Here is a 23,934-nt window from a genome sequence, read left to right on the forward strand (position 1 = left end):
AACACTAACACTGTAGAGGTTCTCAGAAACAGGACACTAATTTCCTCTCAAAGCATCCCATGCTGGAGCTGAAGACATGATCAGTTGGTAAAGTGTCTGCCATACAAGCATGAGGACCTGAGTTTGGGTCTCCAGCACCCACATAAAAAGCTGGGTGTGGTGTCATGCATCTGTAACCCCAGTGCTGAGGGAGAGGAGGGTCCCTAGGCTCTCGAGTCAGCCGCTGTGGATAGTCCATGAGCTCCAGGTTCAAAGAGAGACACTGTCTCAAAAAAAAGGTGGGGAGCAGTAGAGAAAGACACCGGAAATTGACCTCTGATCTACACACATACACACACACACACACACACACACACACACACACACACACACACACATACACACACACACACATACACACGAGTATTACAGTATTTCTCGGGGATGTATTAGAATGTTTGACTTAAAAATTGCTGTTTGGGGTCTGGGAGGATGGGACAGTTAGTAAGCGCTCTCCACACAAGCACGAGGACTGAGTTGAGCCTCAGCACCCATGTGAAAAGCAGCTGGTTCGGTGGCATGGACCAGGGGACGCAGAGACAGGCAGAGACCTGAGGCTCTCTGGCTGACCAGCTCAGCCTACCATTAAGGTCAGACAGAGACTGTCAAAAAGTAAGATGGATGACTCCTAAGCAATGACATTCAATGTAGTCCTCTGGCTACACACACACACACACACACACACACACACACACACACACACACTTGCACACCCAACCCACATGCACTGACACACATACATACACACATACAAAAATTCCTTTTAGAATTGACTTGAGGATAGGAGGAGAGAGTGAATGTGTTTACGTCCCACAGTGCAAATGTGAGGTCAGAGAAGAACTTTAGGGAGTCAGTTTTGTCCTGTGGTGTGGGGCCTGGGGATTAAACTCAGGTGGTCAGGCCTGGCAGTAACTGCCTTTACCTGCCGAGCCACCTCATTGGCCCTCTGGTGGGATTTTTAATTTTCAATGCCCAAGAGGCTGGAAAGATGGCTCATTGTGTAAGGGTGCTTATTGGACAGGCATGAGGACCTGGGTTAGAGATCCCAGAACTCATGTAAAAGGACTGATGTGGACTGTGTGCCAGCACTGTCAGAGGCAGGGACAGAGGGACTCCTGGGGCTTGTTGGCCATCAGCCTAGCTCCAGGTTCAGTGAGAGACCCTGTCTCAAAGGAATAATGGCAGAGCATGGTAAACAGGACACCTGATGTCTTCTTTTTTTGCTTGCTTGTTTGTTTGTTTTTTGGTTTTTCAAGGCAGGGTTTCTCTGTATAACAGCCCTAGCTGTCCTGGATCTCGCTCTGTAGACCAGGCTGGCCTTGAACTCACAGAGATCCTCTGTCTCCCGAGTGCTGGGATTCAAGGTGTGCACCACCACCACCGGGCCTGGCACCTGATGTCTTCATCTTGTCTCTGCACGTATACAATATAGTGTATACACAGTATGTGCACATGCGCTCGCACAGACACACACACACACACACACACACCCCTATCAAGTTACAAGTCAAATTTTTGTCTATTTGCATGCATTTTTGTCATACCTACCACACTGCGCGTAATAGGTGCTGGGAACCAAACCCAGGTCTTTTGCAAGAGCAGCAAGTGTTCTTATCTACTGAGCCATCTCTTCAGGGCCCATCCCCACTTAATATAATTTAGGCCATGGTTGGATTTTAATGCTCTTAGGCTGGTTGGCCATTGGTTTCCTGCAGGATGCACCACCTGTCCCATGGCCAGAACTTACCAGTTTACTTTCCTGGTCCTAAGATGACTGGAAAACTGTGTATCTCTGGTTCTTTCTCCCTCTAACCTTGCAGAACATGGCTCATAGTCAGGAGGAGCTAGGGACCTATCTCAGCTAACCAAGTTTAGCCTGATCTCCTAGGAAGGAAAGAGTTTAGGATGATGTCCAAGTTCGCTTTAATTACCAACTTGACACAGTCTAGAATCATCTGAGAGTAAAGCCTTGATTATAGACTTGCCTAGATCATGTTAGTATATGGGCATACCTGTGAGAGACTGTCTTGATTGTTGATTGATGCAGGGGGACCTCGGTCTGCTGTGGGTGGCACTATCCCTAGGCAGGTGTTCATGAGCTGTATAAAAAAGCTAGCTAAGTATGGGCTGGTCAATGAGTAAGCCAGAGATTAAGCCAACAAGCAGCGTTCCTCCATGTTTTCTGCCTTTGAGTTCCTGCCTTGACTTTCCTCAGTGATGGACCATGACATGGAAGTGAAGCCAAACAAACCCTTTCCTCTCTATTTTGCTTTTGGTCAAAGTGTTTTGTGGCAGCTACAGAAAGGAAACCAGAATAAAACAAGAGAAGTCTGAAGACTGCTTGCAGTGCCTGTAGCTTTGGCCCCAAGTTCCTCTGCTTGAAACTCAGACAAAAGACCTGTCCCCAGACAGGAGTCAGCTATAGAATTGTCAAGGCAGGAAGTGGCATAAACCTTGGGCTTCCTGTCAGCTGTGCACCCTTCTGCCTATTAGTTCTCCCCATCCCAGTCTCTCCTGTTTGGCTCTCACACTCTCTGCCTGGCACATCCCATTGTGTGGGCTGTTTTCTTATTTATTGTATGTGAGCGGATTGTGACTTAGTTCTGGGACTCGGTTCTCTCCTTCTACCATGTGGATTCTGAGTGTTAAACTCAGGTCACCAGACCTAGTTTCAAGTACCCTTACCTAATGAGCCATCTCACAGGCCCTGGGCCAGTTTTAGATGATAGTGAAAAAGGACCTTATCTTTCTTTCTCAGTCTTCCTCTTCCTCCTCTCTTCCCCTCCCCCTCCCTTCTCTCTTCTTTCTCTTCCCCTCTCCCTCCCTATATCCCTCCCTTTCCTGCTCTTCCCTCTCCTCTTTCTCTTCCCTCCCCTTCCCTCCCTCCCCTCCCTCCCCTTTCCTCTCTCTCCTACTGCCTCTGACTTTCCCTCGGCTCTTGGCCAGATGCTCCTGCCACCATCTTGTATTATCTATACCGAACAGTAGATGGTAAATTATAAATTTGGCTCCCTCTGGCACTCTTGCTTAGCTGCACAGGGTGTATTAGTCCAGGTGGTCTAGAGAAACAGAACTAAGAGAAGGAATGCATACTGTACAGATGGGATTTATTCGAATGTCCTAAAGTCAGTGGTCCGACTATTCCAACAATGGCTGTCTTCCGACAGAAAGTCCAAGAATCCAATAGTTGTTTGGTCCAGGAGGCTGGGTGTCTCAGCTGGTCTTCAGTATACTATATGCTGGAATCCTGAAGAAGTACACTCTAAGAAATGGACTTGCCAGATGGGCAAATAAGAATCTGGATTTAGGGTGGGTCTTCTTGACTGGAATGATGCAGTCAAGAGTCCCTCACAGGTATGTGCAGCAGTTTGGGTTTGGCTAATTCCAGATGTAGTCAAGTTGACAACCAAGAATGGCCATCACATGGAGGTTACAGAGAAGTTTGCATTTTATGGTTTGTGGTGCTAGTGACTATTATTTTGGATCTCTGTGAGTTCAAGACCAGCTTGGTTTACAGGATAGCCAGAGTTAGGTAGAGAGACCCTGTTTAAAAAATAAAAATAAAAAATACAGTATTTTTATTCTTTGAGAATTTCCTACATTCATTCAATGTATTTTATTCATATTCATCCCCAGCTCTTCCATTTAACTCCCAGATCCACCCCCACAGCCTCCCATGTTCTGTCTTAGTCACTGTTCTATTGCTGTGAAGAAACACCAAGACCAAGGAAACTCTTATAAAGAAAGCATTTAACTGGAGGCTTAGTCCATTGTCATCCTAGGGGAGCATAATGGCATACAGACAGGCATGTTTCTCGGGTGGTAGCTAAGAGCTTTACATCCTGATCCGCAGCAGAGCGAGAGAAGACACTGGGCCTGGTGTGGGCTTTTGAAACCTCAAAGCCTACTCCCAGGGTTCCATCTCCACCAAGGCCATATATCCTAATCTTTCCAAAGAGTTCACCAACTGGGCACTAAGAATGCAAATATGTGAGCCTATGGGGGCCAGTCTCATTCAAACCATCACACTCTATATATCATAAAAAATAATAGCCCACTGATTCCAATCTGTGCTGCTCAGCTACTCACAGGTGTTGGGTCATCCAATGGAGCATGGTCAACTTACACACCCTTAAAGAAAATGGACTCTCCCTTTCCCAGAAGCCATCAACTGTCAACACTCCTCCACTAAGGGTTTCGGCTCATGAGTTCCTCCCCAGCTCCATGCTGGAATGTTGATTGGCTTGATCTTGTACAGGTCTTGTGCCAGCAACAGGAACTCCTGTAATCTCAAGAATTCAGTGTCCTGTCATGTCAAGAAGACACTGTTTTGTCCCCTTCCTAACTTCTGGCTCTTTCTGCCTCTTCTTCAGTGAAAGTCCCTGAGCCTTGGGGCTGGGGGTTGGTATAGATGTCCCATTATGGCTGAGCGTCCCACAGATACTTCTTCTCTGCACTTAGACCACTTGGGAGACTTCAAGTTAGTTAACATCCAACACACAAACCAACTCCTCTGATGGAGTCTGGGAGCTGCACTCATCTACTGGCAGGAGATAGGGATTTAGAAAATGGCTCAATGCTATGTCCATTTAGCAAAAGAATAGTAGTTTCACGCATGGGGCCTCTGAGCTTCCCAGGCATATGATGACCAGGTTTACAGTACCAGATCTGGGTTTCCTGCTGTAGAGTAGAGAGGACCTTAAATCTAACCAGAAAGCGTTAGTCATTCCCATAACTTCCATGGGTACATCTTGCCACGCCACACAAGTTGGTACTGTAGCTCACAGGATTCACAGCTAGGTAAGACTGTTAATGACCTTTCTCTCCCAGCAACCTGCATGTCACCTCCTGGAACTGTGAAGCGAGCCAGTAGGGAGGAAGCTTCATGATCAGTACATACTTGGTTTCTCCATGCCCTGTGACCTGTGTGTGTGTGTGTGTGTGTGTGTGTGTGTGTATGTATGTATGTGTTTCCAGAAATAGGGTCTTACCATCAAGTTCTGGTGGTCATCCACGAGCAATGGCAATAACCTGACTTGTTTTGGGTATTTGGAACACCTCTAGTTTATCTTTTGATACAGAGTCTCATGTAGCCCAGGCTGGCCTCAAACTCACTATGCAGCTGTAGCTGAGGTTAGCCTTGAATTCCTGACTCTCAGGCTTTCACTTCCCAAGTAACAGGATTACAGATGTGCACCAGCACACCCAGCTCCAACTCCCCTTTTTATGTGCTTTCTTTCCTGTGACCCCCCTCCCCTCCCCCCCCCCCCCCCCAGTCTCCAAGCCTGTCCTTGCTTCCTACTGCTCTCTGCTTGGGGCTTTCCAGCAGATCCAGAGGGGCAAGATGCTCCTCTGGCCCATAGTCTGCTGCTAAAGCCTGCCTCCCCATACACGTGTTTGCGGAGGGCCTCTGGAGACTGTACCCCTGTGGAATAGAGAGAGAGGCTCATAGGCCGTAGGCAGGCAGGCTGGTGATGGAGGGTTGGAAGCAGCATCATTGGCCAGTCTTCTCCCAGCCTGGGCCTTCAGCAGGGGCCACAAGCTAGCAGCCTGCCTGAGCCAGCTGGGCCCCTCACAGCTTTTGCATTCAGGGGCTGGCTGCCTGTTTGTTCCTGGTTGAAAAGACTTCCTGCCAAGCTCACCCAGCACTGACCTCCCAGCGTTCCTCCTCCTCAAGGGCCTTCTGCCAAGCACCATAATACATGGCTGAAGAGCAGGGCACAGCAGGGAGACATTTCTTATGAGCCCCAAGCCTCCCTAAAAAACCCCAGAGCAGCTAGCTCTTGTGGCCTCTCCACACAGGTGACTGGGGCCATGTCCATCCCACAGGACCTTTGAGCAAGGCTTAGTTAGGCCAAGTCCAGCCTAGAGGCCCAGAGTGAAAAGGTTCCTTCTAGCTTTCTTCCATTCGGGCCCTCAGGCCTGTCTGCAGGAACTTTGGCTCTCCTTCTTTCTTACACTCTTTGCCAAGCCCAGGGCTTAATGGAACTGATTCTTTTGGCTCGAAGCTGCCTTTGATGACTGTGTCAAATGAGATGGAATCTGGCCAGGTTGTTATAGGAACTCAGGAGAATCCCTGGGGTGGGAGAAATAATGAGAATTCAGGGCTTTTCACTGCGTTTCAGTAGAAAGTAGAGCGTGCATTGTCCAGGTCCGTAGACGCCCAGGCAGCAGGAGGATGCCACGCAGGCTTGGGGAACCTGAGCACCTCTAGGATGTTTTGGGGTGCTGGGAGTCAGGGGTGCCTGGCAAAGGTTTAATGAAACTTAGTTCGAGTGCTAAATCCTGCACTACTCCTTCTGCAGCCTTGAGCAAATTAAAACAATGTGATCCAGTTTTACTGAAACACAAGGCTAATTGCGGTGACGCACACCCTGCTGTCCTAGCACTTGGGAAGTTGAGACAGGAGGGCTGCCTGCGAGCTAGAGGCTAGCCTCAGCTACATGGTGAGATCTAGGCTAGCCTGGGCTACGAAGTGAAACCCTCCTCTTAAAACACAAAACAAAACTAAAGCAAAGGAAGCAAAGAAAAAATGTTCAGAGTTTGGACTAAAATTTAAGCTTTTGCTGTGGTTATCCTGGTGTTGTGTACCATGGTTGGGAATGGGTTTTTTATGCTTTCCTGCCTCTTCTGAGGTCTTCATTTTCCTTTTTCTTTTTCTTCCTTTGGCCTCAAACTTGAGATTCCCCTGCCTCAGCCTTTTGAGTGCTGGGATTCCAAGCATGTGCCACCGCCGCCTAGCTTCTTTGTTGCTATTTTTAACATTTTTTTATATGTGTGTGAGTTTGTGCATGTGAGTGCAGTGCCCATGGAAGCCAGAAGAGGTCCTTAGAGCCTCTGGAACTGGAGTTACAGGTTAGCCCTCTGACGTGGGTGCTGGGAATCAAACTTGGGTCCTCTGCAAAAGCAATATATTTGCTTAACCACTGAGCCATCTCTCCAGCTCCCAATCTTTGTTGTTTTGTGAAGCACAGTCTCACTGTGTAGCCCAGGCTGGCCTTGAACTTTCTGATCCTCCTTCTTCCACTTCCCAAATGCTGGGATTGCAGGTGTGTCCACCATGCCTGCTCTTTAAACATCATAAATGGCTTATGTATTTGGAGAAGTGGGGGACATGCAGCTGGGAAGAAAGCAAATTACCCATTTTGGAATGGACAGATCAGGAAGGGATGTGGTGGACAAGTGTGTGCTGCTGTTGGTGAGCAGCCCAGCCACAGTAGTGCAGCTTACTCAGGCTTCCTGCCCATGCATGTGGGTCTTTCCTGAGCTGCTTGGGTTTCCTTCCAGCATGGTGACTCCTTCTAAGAGAAGACCATCCTGAGAGCAAGGTGAAAGAGCAAGACTTTATGGTCTAGCCTTAGGTAATACTGCCTCATATCTACCACCTTCTGTGTGTTGAGATAGTTAGAGTCTCTCTGGAATCAAGGGGAGGGCACATAGACTTTATCTCTAGACTTGGCTATGGAAACATTCTAGAAGACTCTGGGACAGTTAACAGGGTGACTATCTTTAGAGGGTCCATTATGCCAGTGAGAGTCGTCTATGTTGTAAGGTAGTCATTGTTTTTTAGGTTTTGCTTTTTTTTTTTTTTTTTTTTTTTTTTTTTTTTAACATGGATCTCATATAGCATAGGCTGGTCTTGAACTTGCTGTGTAACCACGGCTGACCTGATCTGATGCTCTCGCCTCCACCTCTACAGTGCTAGAATTACAGGCATACACCATCACCTGTCAGCTTACTTACTTGCTTAATTGCTATATACTTTCCCTCTCCCCGCTCTTCCCTCCCTCCCTTCCTTCCTCCCTCTCTCCCTCCCCCTCCCTTAGGTTTCTTGTGTAGCCCAGGCTATCTTCAGACTCACTATGGTAGCCGAAGCTGGCTTGAACTCCTGATCCTTCTGACTCCACCTCACACGTGCTGGTGTTAGGTGTATGCCACCACCTAGGGAGTAAATTATCATTCTGTCTCCCTGCCCCCAAGGGGTCTACATGGCCCCCACTGGCCTGGAACTCACTCTGTAGACCAGGCTAGCTACAAACTCACCAAGATCTGCCTGCCTCTGCCTCCTGAGTGCTGGGATTTAAAAATGTGTGCCACCACACCTGGCTTGTTTACTTCCTTTTGTGACAGTCTCATTGTGTAGTATACACTGGCTTGGAACTTAGTCTGTAGCCCAATCTGGGTTAGATCCCATGATTCCCTGACTCTGCCTCTAACACTGGTGTTGCAGGCAGACACCACCACTCCTAGAAAATTATATGTGACATTTCATTGAATGTGTATAGTCCAATTTGTGTATCTACACTTCTATTAGTTATCTGTAGTCTTGGCCAGGTGTGGGAGGTGCTGTGAATGTCTTTTTTTGTTTTGTTTTGTTTTTCAGGACAGGGTTTCTCTGTGTAGTTTTGGTACCTATCCTAGATCTCACTCTGTAGACCAGGCTAGCCTCGAACTCTCAGAGATCCGCCTGGCTTTGCCTCCCGAGTGCTGGGATTAAAGGCGTGCGCCACCGCTGCTCGGCACTTTATCCAAGTCTCTTGGTGAATGAAAGCCACCTTCTATCATCAGTGTTGCTTTGAAGAATTCAAAAACAAAACAAAACAAAACACATGCAGTTAACTCTCTTTCCCTGTTCCAGTCTGCCAGGTATTGTAGCTATAAGTACTTGAATAGGTAAATCTGTCAGTATTTTTAAAAATTTTATTCACTTATTTTATGTGTGCGTGCGTGCGTGCGTGCGTGCGTGTGTGTGTGTGTGTGTGTGTGTATGCAAGTATGTGTGCACACATGCCTCGGTGCATGTGTGGCATTCAGGGGACAGCTGGTGAGAGTTGGTTCTCTCCTTCTACCACTTGGATTCCAGGGACTGAACACAGGCAATCAGACTTAGCCACAATCACCTTTGCCCACTGAGCCATTTTGCCAGCCTTCTGCCAGTATTTTTTAAATGACAAAAATAAATCGTGGAAATATAATGTGATTATATCCACCTAATAAAAGCTTTTGATGTTACAACTGAAGTTAAGGTCTTCCTGACCCATGTCATGCCTTGGTCCTTTTTTTCTCCAACTTAAAATTACTCCTGTTATGAGCTTGATGGGTCTCCATTTTTTTTTCTTATTTTCATAGGCACATAAATATATTCCTAAAAACCCTTGTACCTGCTGCCCCCTTCCCATGTGTCTGTGTGTCTGTGTGTGTCCGGTAAATGGTGTTATATTGCTTGGCCATTCTATTCTCACTCAGGAAATTACCCCAGATGTGGTCAGGAAATGCTTGCTTCGTTTTGTGTTGTTTCTGTCCTCAGTGTTGGAGATGGAACTCAGAGCCCAAAGCCTGTGAAGCAAGTGCCCTGAGCTGCACCCCAGCCCTTACTTCACTTCTGGGGTGTGTGTGTATGTGTGTGTGTGTGTATACATGCACATGGGTGTGCATGGGTGTGGAGGCCAGAGGTCAACCTCAGTGTGGTTCCTCAAGGGCTGTTGACCTTTTTGTTTTGAGACAGGGTCTCTCCTGGCCTGGAGCTCTAGCTCTAGCCAGCAAGCTCCAGGAATCCCTGTTTCAACCCCTCCAGCTCTGGGATTGCAAGTATGTGTACCTCACTTTATTGTTTGGTGCCTTCTGGGGGATTGAACCCAGGTCCTCAAGCTTGCATGCAAACACTTTACTGCCTAAACCCTCTCCCGAGTTTTACTTCAGGTTTTGGGTGGGCCAGCGGCTTGACCTGTTGTGTGTCACACCATTGCTGTTGAGCCAGGTCCCTGTGGGAGGACACTTAGGCCAGACCCTTTCTGCTGTTTCATTCTGCTGTGTTCTGAGGGCTGTGGTCACGCACTGTGAACACTGTCACTCTGGTTGAAGGAAGCCCTGTCAGGAGTACTGGTCTGACCCCACATAAGGTTTCTTCTCTTTCCTCCACAGAAACGTCTCCGAGAGGCTGTGCAGCTGCTGGAGGACTACAAGCATGGCACCCTACGTCCAGGAGTTACCAATGAGCAGGTACCTCTGCCAGGGTGGGGAGGGTGCAGAAGGAGGGGATCCCGGAATCTTGTGGGGAATATGCCAAAGTTTTTCTTTTTGTTCAGAAACTTTATTTCAAAACTTAATCACATATTTTTTAAAGAAATGTTTACATATAGTTCAAATATTTATACATGTTTAAAAAAAAAAAAGCATATGTTGTCGCTCCCCCGTCCTGTTCCTGGTCGCCGGAAGAACTCCGTTTAGCTGTGTCTCGGGTGTAAATCATCTGTATTTGTCCATCTGAACTGCCGTTTCTCAGCTATTTGGCACTGGCAGTCAGCTCTCTTACCCTCCACTTCTATAAAGACGCATCTTCCTTCTAGTACACCCCCCTCCTCAAACATTTAATCATGGTTGTGAGATCTGTATTCCAGCTGCTCATGCCACTCCAGTTATTAAATAACATTTACTGAACAGTCAAAGTTGTGTGTACCATGACTGTTCCTTTTTCAACTTTATGTTTTATCTGGAGTTAATCATTGTCCGTGTTTTTTACTGATAAACTTTGTCTCACTTCTAGCTCTTACTGTATCTTCTGCATTCAGCATTTCAGTGCCTCCTCATTTGAAGTCCCCTGTATCGACATTCTCCCTCGCCTATATCCATGCAGTCCCGGGTCTTTCTTTTGTTCGTGTGTTCTATAGCTATGGTGAAACACTTTTTGTAACTCCCTGAAGTGGGTGGGTGAGAAGGATGTTCAAATCAGCCAGGAAAAAGTTGAAATAGGTTGTTAGCACTTTTGTTAACGTTGTTTTTGAGATAGGGTCTCACTGTGCAGTGTTGACTTTCCCCAAATCACCGTGTAGACAAGACTGGCTTCAAACACGCAGAGATCCACCTTAAAGGCACATGCCACCTCTCAGACTTACCTGACAGTTTGGGTGAGAAAGTCCTAGGTCAACAATTATTTTTTTCCTCATAATTTTGAAGACCATTGCTTATTTTCTCTGGGTCTACAGTCTGGCTTTTGGAAATTCTGAGGCTGTTTAATTTCTGATTTTTTTCCAAAGGTTGTTAGGATTCTGTCTTGGGAGTTCTATTGCTGTGAAGAGAAGAGACACCATGACCATGACAGCTCTTATAAAGGAAACATTTGAGGCTGGCTTACAGTTTCAGAGGTTTAGTCCATTGTCATAATGGTGGGAAGCATGGTGGCATGCAGGAGGACATGGTGCTGGAGAAGGAGCAGGAAGAGACTGAGACACACTTCCTCCAACAAGGCCACACCTCCTAATAGTGCCACTCCCTATGAGCCTATGGGGGCCTTTTCCCCCCCAAACCACCACGGTTGCCTACGTTCTTTCTCTGGGATTATTTATGATCCTCTTCATCCCCTCTTCCCCCTGTCTCCTCTCCACTCTGCCTCCCCTCCCTTCCTCCTCTTCCTCGTTTTCTTTTGAGATAGGATCTCATGTAGCCTGGGATGGCCCTCAATCTTTCGGTATAGACAAGGATGACCTTGAACTCTTGATTCTCTTGACTTCAGATTCTCTCCATTTTAAAAGTGCTTGGACTGCAGGCCTCACTCGTTAGCTCAGCCTCAAACTCAAGGCGCTCCTTCCTCAGCCTCTTGCAGCCTCTAGGGTCTGCTGTGTGCTAGGCCAGTGCTCGCCCTGCACCCTCCGCTCTCAGGTTTCCTGTCTCCCTTTCCTGCTTCATTCCAGTGCTACAGGACAGAGAGCAAGGATGAAGCAGGGTCAGCCTCTTTCCTCACAGGACAGTGACAGTGAAGAGAGGCGACAGTGTGGCAGATCCGTGGAAGCAGAAGCTTGCTCAGACTCAGGGCAGTTAGAGAGTTTGCCTCCCTCCCTCCCTCCCTCCCTCCCTCCCTCCCTCCCTCCCTCCCTCCCTCCCTCCCTCCTTCTTTCTTTCTTTCTTTCTTTCTTTCTTTCTTTCTTTCTTTCTTTCTTTCTTTCTTTCTTTCTCTCTCTCTCTCTCTCTCTCTCTCTCTCTCTCTCTCTCTCTCTCTCTCTCTTTCTTTCTTTCTTTCTTTCTTCCTTTTCTGGTGTTTTGAGACAGGGTCTCTCTAGGTAGTCCTGGCTGTCCTCTATGTAGATTAGGCTGGCCCTGAACTCACAAAGCTCCTCCTACCTCTGCCACTTGAATGCTGAGATTAAAGGTACATGCTGCAACACCAGCCTGGAAGAGTTTTCTTACTTGAGAAACCAGCTAGTGAGGAGGGGCTGGGTGGGAGGGGTCCACACAAGGATGAGAAAGGAGTGGGCTAGGCAAATTCGAGGAGGGATTGGTCCAGACAAAGATGCACACTGTGCTGAAGGTCCAGGGAGGAAGCGCCTCAGAAGAAATGAACAGGACAGATGTGCTAGATGCTAGCATGGCCAAGTGACCTCAGTACGTCCCTTGGCCGAATGCCCGTGCAGGGCCCTGAGGGAGTGTTGAGACAGGAAGCCCAGGCAGTCAAGCGACCCGGTCTGTCTGTCTTGATGTATTTGCCCTCCAGCCCTGGGCAGGGAGGCAGACTTGCTCCCCAGTGGTGTCATTTCTGGCTGGCATTGGGTCTGCACGGTGAACCTGATCCTCCAGCCCTCTAGCCTGGAGGAGTCCTCACACCTTCCCATGTCTAAGCTCCCTCATGCCCCACTCCCCCTGAGCTGGGCCTCTTGGGACCTCTCTCAGCTCCCAGAGTTTGGGGATGAGGCCACATTATTCTCTCTGCTCCCTCAGATCGCTGCTGTCCTGTTTTTCAGCCTGCTTTGTTTTCTGTCCCCAAAGCCCCTACGGGCCTCCTGGGAGTGGGGGAAGGGCCTGGAGCTTGGCATTTAGCTGTTTCCTGTGCTGCTGCATTCTGGCTGACGGTGGCAGTGCCTGGTGGGTCCATCTGGTGGCTGGGTGGCACAGTACTCTAGGTGTGAGTCTGCCACTCTGGTCCCCGGGAGCAGCATCTCCTCTGCAGAGCCTGAAAAATTGGGCTGTGTGTGGTGGCTGTTACAGTGCTTCCTTCCTTAGGCCACAGTCATCGAAGTCACAGACCGCTGGCCTTCACAGACTGGGGAATAGGGGGGACAGAGATGACAGGTCAGCTCCACAGTAGTGTGAAATTAAGGAGAGGCCCAGGTTCTAACTCAGGGATGGCCCTGCTCAAGTATCACGTCTGGGACATCTGAAGAGTCCCACAGAGCCCTGGGACTTGGAGTAGGCAGTAGTCTTGGTCTCTACACCTGTACTCTGTCTGCTCCAAGGTCCTTTGGCAGGTGTGTGGTCAAAATCCCGCAGCTGGTCCTGCTGCCTGCAGTTGTGACTGATGCCATGAGCTGCCTGGATACCTAGTGTGTGTTCTTAGTCGTCTCAGCCATCCCAGGTGGTTTGCTTCTGGAGCCTCGATTGCTCCTCTGCTCACGGACAGCTGCTGGCTTCTCCACCGACGATGGCCTTCTTAAATGATTGCCATACCAATGAGTGATGCATGACCTGCAGGAGTTCCATAGTCTAGAGTCTCTCTCAGCCTGGCTGGTCAGTCTCCTCCCCCAGCAGTTCTGTTTCCATAACCCTTGGGAAACACCTTCCAGAATCTTCCAAGTTCCTGCTTTCTCAGATATGTGACTTTTTGTTTACCTCCTGAGTCTCATGGTCTTCTCTCCTTCCTGGAGGGAATGTTTTAGTTTGGAGGAAACTGCTGTACCGCAGGTCTCATGTGTTCCAGGCTGGCTTTGAACTCAGTATATAGCTGAGGATGACTTTGAACTCCTGCTCCACCCAGAGTGCTGGAATTATAGGCATGGGCCACCATGCCTGGTTTACATGATGCTAGCATGAAACCCAGGACGTCAAGCATGCTGAGACAGTATTCTACCTACTGACCTACCTTAGGGTTTTGCACTGAGATATCTATCTTTTGTGCTTAATATGCAGTAGGTGCTTAATAAACATTTGCTCGCTAAATAAATAATTTTATAATAAATATGGAAGTAAATATCCCTACCTTCATATTACAGAAGAGGTATCGGAGGCTCAGAAAGATTAAATAAATCACCCCACATCTCCTAGGGAGCCAATGGGAGATTTTGAATTCAAATCTGGATTTCTCTGTAGGGCCTGACCTCTACCCAGAGAAAAGCTTCGTTTATGAAGAAGCCACAGCTGCTGCTGGTACGGTGCTGCAGAAGCAGCAGTACATCCCTCTTCATTCCTGTATCTGTAGCCTGGGGGCTCCCTTCACCCCACACGGGCTTGTATAGGTACATGGTACCTGGCAGTTACCATGGCAACACAATTAATGGTACATGATAATACAGTGGGCCCGACTGATCAATTAGGAAGTTTTTGTTTGTTGAATGGAGGCGTCCTTCCCTACAGAAGGGTCCCCTTCAGGCTCTGTTTAATCACCTTCTGGAGGTTGTTTTAAATAGACTCCGTCTTTGCTGCCTTAGGAGGTTTAGAGAAGCAGCTTGCTAGGAGACAGGGGAAGTAAGCGAGCCAGACTGGGGGTGGGGCCGTTGTTCTCCCTCTGGGTTCTGGGGTGTGTCCTGCCTCCTAGCAGCATGTGGGACCCCAGCTCACCCCTCCTTTGGTCCTCCACTTGGAGACTGAGGCAGGTTCAGCTGAGACACTGGCCACTTCTGAAATCAGTGAATCTGTGTGTTTTAACAGTCACCCAGATGGCTTCTCCACACTGCCCTTTGTCCCTGTTCTCCGAGTGAGCCAGTCTCAACTCTCAGATCCATGCAGGGTCGTTACCAAAGCCAGTCAGTCTCACGGGGTCAGGGCTGCACAGTTCCATGTTCAGCCAGAGGCGCAGAGGGTGCTGGGCCGAGGACAGAGGAGGTCAGTGCTAAACCTGGGAGTGAAGTTCAGAGTGGGGTGCCTCTGTGTGCTGCTGTGAAGATCCTGGCCTGGGCTCTCCACATGCGTGGCCAGCCACTGTGGCTCAGTTAGCCTTCCATGCATAGTTGTATGTCCCAGGGGGGTTGTTCTCGGCGACCTGCTTGCACGAGTGGTTTGTGGAACTGTAGCTTTTCACCCTGTGGACAGTACCTGCTGCCTCTTCTGAATCCAGCATTTAATTCACGGGTCCAGCAGGTCACAGGGGAAAGCCCAGCCGGAACTGTAAGCCCACTGTCCTTAACCTGTCCTTTTGAGTTGGTGCTGTAGACTGAACAAGAAGGGGCATGATTCCACCTCCTTCCTCTTCTGATTGATTATTGTTGCTGTTATTTGAGACAGGGTCTTGTGCAGCCCAGGATGGCCTTAAATTCACTACATAGCTAGGATGGCCTTGAACTCCTGATCCGCTTCCCTCTGTCTCCAGAATTCGGGGGTTATGTAGACATATGGCATCATGCCCAGTTCTGGTTAATTATTTATTTATTTGTTTTTGATTTGTTGAGACAGTTGCTCTCCAGGCCGTCCAGGCGGGCCTGGAACTTGCTATATACCTCAGGTTGGCCTGGAAGCAGGCTCCTCCTGCCTCAGTCTTCTGAGTGCTGGGGTTATAGGTGTGCTTTGACTTAAAAAGAAAAATGTACAAGCCAAAGGTCTGTGGGAATTTAACCAGGAGTACAAGGCAAGAAGGTGGCTGTACCAGGGCCAAAGTGTTGGACCCTGTGTATGGTCACTTTGCTCTTGGCAGAAATCAGGTACCTGCTAAGAAGGGAAGGAATGTTTGTTTTGGCTGGTGTGTCTCGTCTCTACCCTCCCTCAGTGGTGTTCCGTCAGCATCTGCAAGGCTGTAGTGCAGCCCTGCCTAGTTCTGACACACAGGAGGGAGCAGAAAGTCGAGGGTGGGGAACACTGGCCTGGGAAAGGTGCTCGTCACTTCTCCTCTGCCACAGGAGCTCAGGCACATGGACCCCTACCTGGTGTGTGTGTGTGTGTGTGTGTGTGTGTGTGTGTGTGTGTGTGTGTAAATCTCACAGCCACCTGCCAACTGCTGCTCTCTAGCTATAGGGATTTTGTTGGATATTTAATCCTCCATATACCATAGGCATCAATAAAGGAATTGGATGCTGGGCACCCTATTTCATTAAAAACTAAAACAAGAACAAAAACAAAAGACTCTTTTTTTTTGAGACAAGGTATCACTATGTAGCTCTGACTGTCCTAGAACTCACTATGAACAGGCTAGCCATAAACTCACAGAGATCTACCTGCCTCTGCCTCCTGAGTGCTGTGATTGTAGTGGAGGGTGGCCCCTGGTTCCTACAGGACACACCCAGACACCAAGTTATCAGCAGAAAGGAGATTTATTACCCTGGAGGGGCAAGTAATGTGGGAGTTGAGGGGAGCACCTCTGGATTAGGTGAAGCAGACAACAAGCAGCAGCAGCAGCAGCAGAAGGAATGTTTTTTCTTTTTTTTTCTTTCTTTTTTTTTTTTTTTTACAGGAGTGGATTTTTAAGGAGAAAAGGGGAAGTCTGTTTAAGGGAGTATTGGTAAGTCCTTATTGCACAGGTTAGCCAGTATAGTCAATGAATTTTGATTGTTGAATCTTGGAGTTTTGTCTCAGGAACGAGTCAGTGGACAAATAAGGGAATGGACCTTGGGGACTAGCTTTAGGAATGTAACCTAATGGTTTTTAGTGAGGGAGAGAGGAGGGTAAAGGGCAAAATCTGCTGGCGCCGTGTTTGCCATGTTTGGGCCCGTGTTTGCCACGTTGGAGAGCCCTTCAGTGGTTAAAGGTGTGTGCCGCCAGGCCTGGCTCATGAAAAATTTTAAATGCACATTATTTCTTTTTTCTAGTGGTTGCCTTTATTATATTAATTAACTAATTGATTAATCTACAGTCTGAGTCCAGGGTCTTGAGCATGCTGGGCAAGCGGTCTTGTCCTTTATAGTCAGCCCTGCCTTTGAGATTTACACACACACACACACACACACACACACACACACTTAGTTTTGAAAAGGTAATATGTGAACAAGATACAGAATTCTAGAAGCAGAAAAAGAGCAAAGAATAGATAAAGAAGCTTTGGGGGCTTCAGAGATGGCTCATTCAGTAAAGTACTTGCCGTGTAAGCATAAGGGCCTGAGTTGAATCCCTAGCACCCATGCAAAAGCCGGGCGTAGAGGTTGGCATGCATCTTGAAGCAGACATTGGAGATGCAGAGGTCCATGGAGATCACTGGCCAGTCAGTCTAGCTGAATCAGAAAGAGAGCGATTGAAGATTCCTGACATTGACGTCTGGCCTCCACCCGTTCATACCCCTGTGTGCGGAAGTCTTAGTTGGGGATGTAGCTCAGCTGGTAGAGTGCTTTCCAGTATGCAGGAAGCACTATGTAAAATGTGACATGCACCCAGGAGGTGGAGGCAGGAGGATCAGAATTTCAAGGTCATCCTTGGCTACGTAGAGAGTTTGAGAACAGCCCCAAATACATAAGACTATGTCTTGTAAAGCAAACAAAACATGGGGCTGGAACGATGGCGCAGCAGTTAACAGTACACCCTGCTCTTGCAGAGGACCTGAGTTCGATTCTCAGCACCCACACTGGGAAGCTCACGATGGCTTATAACTCCAGTGCCAAGGGATCTGGTGCCCTCTTCTGGCTTCTGTAGACACCTCCACTCATCTCTACATACAACCCCTCCCATGCACACATATGCACATAACTAAAAGCAAATAAAATATTTTCTTAAAAGGAAGATTGAGCTGGGTGGTGGTGGCACACACCTGTAATCGCAGCACTGGGGAGGCAGAGGCAGGTGGATCTCTGTGAGTTCAAGGCCAGCCTGGTCTACAGAGTGAGATCTAGGACAGGCACCAAAATTACACAGAGAAACCCTGTCTCAAAAAAAAAAAAAAAAAAAAAAAAAAAAAGGAAGATTAGGAAGATTGAAAGGAAAGAAGAAAGTTAGGAAGTTAGGAAGAAAGGGGGAAAAGGCAGGTGGCAGGCGGCTTCCCATCCAGAAGTGGTAGAGCTAGGGTTTGTCCCCTCCTTTCCCCCTTGCGCCATCCTCTCTCTCTCTCTCTCTCTCTCTCTCTCTCTCTCTCTCTCTCTCTCTCTCTCTCTCCCTCTCAAGATACTTCAGCTTTTTCAAAGTTCTCTTTTGTTCCCCAGTTGTCTCATTTCCTCCGAATTCTTTCTGTATGAACATATATCCAGGCTCACTGAGAAAGGATCTTTTTCATTTAGGTATTACAAACATTTCAAACATCAGTTGGAAGTAGGGTCTCAAGTATCCCAGGCTGGTTTTGAACTCCTGGCCCTCCTGTCTCTACCTCCTGAGTTGCTGGGATCACAGGCACCCAGCTCAAATATCTTTGCACAGGCCACTATTTTATCCAGTGTTGATGTTTATTTTTCACGTGTTCTTGATTCAAAAAGCATGTGTTATCATGGTACCCACTTGTGGCCCTAGCTCTTGGGAAGTAGAGACAGGAGGTCAGGTGTTCAAGGACACCCTGTGTTACAGGAGAACTTGTCTCAAAATTCCCTTGGTTAGAAGAGATGGCGCTGGCCAGGTAAACGACATATATGTACAAAATGTCATAATGATGATGTGCTAATAAAAATTTGAATTTAGCAAAAAGAAGAACAAAAGTGGGCTAGGGTGTGGCTCTGGTGATGGTGTGATTGTCTTGCATGCTCAAGGCCCCAAGTTCCAGCCCAAGATCTCCGTAAACTGGCATGGTGGACCACCTTAATCTGAATACTCTGGGGGTGGGGGCTCCAGGAGGATCCAGAGTTCAGGGTCATTGTCAGCTACATATTGAGTTTGAGGCCAGGCTGGGCTACAGGACATCCTGTCTCAAAAATAAATAAATTGGGGGCTGAGAGGTGGTTCCGTGGCTAGAACACTGGCTGCTCCCCCGGAGGACTTGAGTTCGGTTCCCAGCTCCCACACTGGGCAGCTCACAACTGCCTGCAACTCCAGCTCCAGAGATCTGAAGTCCTCTTGCATCCTCTACAGGCTCACACACAGGTGGCATATACTCATATAACATGCATATATGCTCATAAATGAAAACTAATCTTAAAACAATAAAAAAATTAAAGAAAACATGGTGCAGAGAGCTGAAACTTCTTATTTCTCTGTCTCTTCTAGCTCTGGAGTGCACAGAAAATCAAACAGGTAGTCAAGTTCTGGGTTCCTTTTTTCTCCTTCTCTGTGCTTTCCTGGACCCATCCTCTCCCTGTCCTCGGGGTCTAGCAGAAGCCCTAATTCCATGACTAATGGGTGCCCGGTCTCTCCCCACCCCTGCCTTCCTCCCAGCACCCCATTCTGATCTGATTGGCCTTACCCCAGGAACTCTGGGAGTGGATTCCGTCCACCAAGTCTGATTCTGTGCCTGCCGTGTGCCAGGCAAGGTCAAGGAGACTTCCCCAGGAACTCTGGGAGTGGATTCTGTCTACCAAATCTGATTCTGTGCCTGCTGTGTGCCAGGCAAGGTCAAGGAGACTTCCGGGGGGGGCACAGTCTTGCCCCCCAGGGGCTTGGAGGATGGGTCAGGAGGAGGACGCCGACCATGCTTCATGTCTGAGTTTTCCTTTATTCCGAGAAATGGTGAAAAGCAACTGTCCAGGGGCAGCGCAGGGCCACTGGTGGGAGGTCTTCTTGGGGAAGCTGTCCTTGCTCTCAACCTTAATCCTCTGCTTGTTCTCCCCGTCTTCTCTCCCCACCATCAGGCTATCCTACACCCGGACACCAATGAGAAGATCTTCATGCCTTTCAGAATGTCAGGTGAGCTCCTCCTGGTTCTGCCTACCAGGGCTGTTAACTGTGGCCCCAGCTAAGAGTGGCCACATGCTCAGATATTATATTAAAAAAAAAAAAAAACATGTATTCACCCCAGAAAGGGTGCTGATGGCATCCCAGAGAAACCGTGCACTCAGATCTCTTGGTGAACCACCAAGTTTTACTAGGGTTACTTAAAGGAGCATATCCCGTGCTCCGGCAGGGGCATTACCAAAAATCCCATCCCAGCACAGGTGGCAGCTCATGACAGCAGCGTCCCTGGCACCCCCTCCACCTTGCAGGCAGCCCCACCTGGAGTCTCCACAGCAAGTGTCTACTGCTTCTATAGCCTCGGAGAGGGCCTTGGGCATCTTGTAACTTTCTGAGCACCCTGAGTCTTGTTGCAAGTACCTCCATCCTCTGAAGCCCCCTTCCTCCAGCAGTGACTATTTCAATTTGAAGGGGGTAGTCACAGCACGGCCTGTCACATACAGCCACACTCCTGCCCACATGTTCACGTTAGCTCAACCCTGTTGGACACTGACCAGGCACATACCTGCCTTGCTTCCCACCTGTGTGGTTGGGGTGGCGCTGTGGCCTCTGCAGTGGATTTTGGCCTCCACTGGGTCACAAACCCCTTCCTAATAGCAACCTCATGTCACCTGTTTTGAGGAAGCCCTGCTTGTACAAGTCCCATCTGACCCCTGGCAACCCACTTTTTCACACTGTCTGCTCCCTGTTCTAGGTCACAGCATCTAGGTGGACTCACTGTCCTCTGACATTGTTGCTAAATACCCTTCCCTTCTGGATAGCATACAGTGTGTACTCATGACCCTGTGTGTTCTGTGGAATCAATGTGCACGGGAGTCATGCGTTTCTGCCCCGGGAAGTCCCCGTCGGGTAGTTCCTAGAGGGCTGTTTTGTGTGTTTCACACTTGGGGCTCAGAGTACAATTGTTCGGGTTGAGGTGGAGGCCCTTCCCCTGGTCTGAGAGGTTATAGATTTTGCCCCAAGTCACTCTGCAGAGGGGTATACACTCTGCAGAGGTGTGCTGCCATCTCTTCCTGGCCATTTTTACCCACCCTGATTCATGAGAATGATATAGAGGGCTATTGTCTGCTGCCTCGGAAAGGCCTCCACCTGGCTAGAAAAGGAGACCTCGATCAGACCAGACCCTCCCTGCCTCAGAAAGCCTGACCTCAGAGACTCAGCCACGATGTGGCTGCCTGATGCATTTTGTAAACTGGGGCACTAGCTGTTAGGAGCCCGGGCTTCGCTGTGAAGGGCTTAGGCAGCAAAGGCTCGGAACATGTAGAACCTAGAGTTAGAGCTGTACACTGTCCCTCTACTGAGTAGAGCAGGCTCTCACCCCAGCTTGCCTTCTTTTATAATTCTGGACCTTTTTGAGGCAGGCATTCATTTCAGCCCCCTTATTCCACCCCCCAAACTTGGCCCTGTCCCCAGAGGGAGGCGCAGGAGAGCTGCGGCACCAGCACATAAAGCTGTGTTTGTTCAGGATGTGAACCTGGGTTCTCCATGCCACTCAGATAAGTCTGGTCCCTGCTGCCTGGTCATCAGCTGACTGTTTACTATAAGTTAGAGGTATAAGGGACAGGAAAGTTGCTCACTGACAGCAGCGAGGAAGCCTTGCACACAGGCCAGGACCCAGCCGAACCTCGCTCAGTGCTCTGTTGCTCTCCGAGGCTGGCCAACCAGAACACTAGCGCTTTGAAATGCTCTAGCATGGAGCACATGCCCATCTCAGGTGGAGAGGGAATTCCTGTGCCAGGAATGGCTGTGAACTGGAAGAAGTAAAAAAAAGCTAAAGGAAGAGGCTTAGCGCTCCTGGGGAGATGAAAGCATAGGGATGGGGGTATTGTGCCCCAGGGAGGAAAAGGTTCCAAGGCCCGCTGGTGACCAGCAGCAGGCTCTTCTGTCTGCAGGCCAGCCTCTGGGTTCTGGAGGCTGGGGAAAGGGGCACAGCGGGGCGGCGATTGTTGAGGGGTGAGCCCTTTACAGTGGGAAGGCTGAGTTGAAGGAAGACTGTGGTGTCTCTGTGATTGTCCTGGACTTCTTCACCAGGGCCATGGGGCGGAGCAAGCCCCAGAGACTTCTGGGTATCTCACGAGACCCAGAAGGTTCACGGGACCTGACTCTTTTTCTCTCCCCACCCACAGGTTACATTCCTTTCGGGACGCCAATTGTAAGTCTTACCTGCAAAGGGTTTTCTTTTCCAAAATGAAACTTCAAATGTCTATCAGCATCATTGCTCATAAATACTTGGTAGAGGATAGTTTACTGTCCCCGTGGGGCACGGCTGGGAGAAAGGGCACACACATCCTTCTTCTCCTTGCTGCTGTACAGTGCTGCACCAGGAGTTGCACCCACCCAGGGTGAGGAAGTGCCTTGGACCCTCACTGGAGACTGGAAGCTTTCCAGAGGAACCGGGGAAGTGGGAAGACAAGGGCACCTTGTGAAATTGAAATTGCAAATTAATTCAGAAAGGGTTTCTGGTGTTCTTTTTGTTTGGTTTTGGAGTCGGGTTTAGCCCTGCTCATGATTTCTTTCCTGTGTTAAGTATTCTGTGTTATGAATATGGATTAAGTCTGAAAAACAGTGTTGAATGAGAAAATAGTAGCACAGTAGTAATACTCGCTGATGTCATTTATATCATGTTTAAAAATGTGCAAAGTGATAGTATATATAGTGTATGGGTGTATGTTCTGTGTATCTGTGAGAACAGCCCTGGGATGACAAGCAGGAGTCACTGTACCTTTCCCCTTGGGTGGAGAAGGTTGGAACCCGGCAGGAAAGAGGAGCCATCATTTCTGCTGGTTCTTACAGAAAAGGCAACATTTCCACAGGCCTTTGAGGAAGTGAAAAGCACCAACAACAGAGAGCACATCATGTTATCCCCTAGACTTGTGTGTGCTTAAAAAACTTCATCTTATACATACACACTTTTAATTTTGAAAATGGTTTGTTTCCCCCATATTCCATTTTTTATTCAACTTTTCCCCCTAATGCTCTCGATCAAACCTAAGACCTTGTGCTGAAGAAGTTCTTTAGCATTGAGCCACATCCACAGTCCTTGGGGGCTTCTTTTTTTTGTTTGTTTGTTTTTTTGGTTTTTTGAGACACTTTCTCTGTATGCTGGAACTCCTGATCCTCCTGCTTCAACCTCCCAAGTGCCAAGGCTACAGTGTATACCGTTACACTTGGTTTGAAATAAATAAGCTATATGTGTCCCTGTTTTTGTTTTTTGAGGTAAGGTCTTATGTAGCCCAGTCTAGCCTCGATATGTAGTTGAGGTCGACTTTGAACCTGACATCTCCTGCCTCCACCTCCTGAGTCCTGGGATTACAGATGTGCACCACTGTACTTGCCTTATGTGATTCTGCGGTTGGGACCCAGGACCCGCTGAGTGCCAGCGCTCCGCCAGCCAAACTAGATCCCACCCTCTCTCAGCCGGGTTTTCAACTTCTTTTCTGGCTTGTTAATTATACTTGGTTAATTTTTCCATTTTGTTCCTGGTTTATATTGGAGCAATTGTTTTTTCACTGGTTTTTAATTGGTCCTTTTTAAGGGGACCCTCCTAATTCTGGTGGTGACCATTCACTCACATTGTTTTAGAGCACAGATATGTTACATTTTATATATAAGCATTATAAATATGGAGAATTAAATAGCAAATATGAGGTGTGTCCTTATCCGGTGCCGTGCCGTGTCGTGTGTGTGTGTGTGTGTGTGTGTGTGTGTGTGTGTGTGTGTGCGCGCGCGCGCGGCGCACGCGTGTTCCTGCCTGAGTAAGAGGGGGCTTGGCATACTGTTTTGTCCTGTTTTTTTTCCCCCCAATTGAATAACTATTATTACAGATGTTCAGAGGCTCAGAAGCAGAGACTCCTAGGAAAAGGAGCTTTCTAAGATTGCATTCACCTAACACTTGTCTCATAAAGGACTCTGAATAAGGTTGGAGACACAAAGGGAGAAAAGACAAACTCTGCCCTCGAGGACTTTGTCTGCCGGGGGAAGGCTAAGAAGCCTGGTTGCAGGTGATCCTGAATACAAACAGAGAGAGATCAAGAACTCCATTCACATTTGGGGCATTGTCTTTTTTTTTTTTTTTTTTTTTTTTTTTTTTTTTTTTTTTTTTTTATGAATTCAGCTATGCAACCCAGGCTGGCCTCAAACTCCCAAGCCTGTCTCAGACTCCCGAGCACTAAGATTATGGTCCTGTGCCAC

At 48.3% G+C, this 23,934-nt stretch overlaps 1 protein-coding gene across 2 annotated transcripts in view; it reads left to right on the plus strand.

Moving 5' to 3' along the window:
* The window catches only part of Sfxn5 (sideroflexin 5), a 126,005-nt gene that overhangs the window by 26,859 nt on the left and 75,212 nt on the right, over window positions 1–23,934 (plus strand). For both annotated transcript variants that reach the window (XM_059256762.1, XM_059256763.1), the window contains exons 3-6: window positions 9,961–10,038; window positions 19,063–19,089; window positions 19,644–19,698; window positions 21,870–21,895. In XM_059256762.1, the coding sequence (XP_059112745.1) occupies window positions 9,961–10,038; window positions 19,063–19,089; window positions 19,644–19,698; window positions 21,870–21,895 (186 nt within the window). The remainder of the gene's footprint in view (window positions 1–9,960; window positions 10,039–19,062; window positions 19,090–19,643; window positions 19,699–21,869; window positions 21,896–23,934) is intronic.

This window comes from Peromyscus eremicus, chromosome 3 (assembly GCF_949786415.1).
Source record: "Peromyscus eremicus chromosome 3, PerEre_H2_v1, whole genome shotgun sequence".
In the NCBI taxonomy this organism is placed as follows: Eukaryota; Metazoa; Chordata; class Mammalia; order Rodentia; family Cricetidae; genus Peromyscus; species Peromyscus eremicus.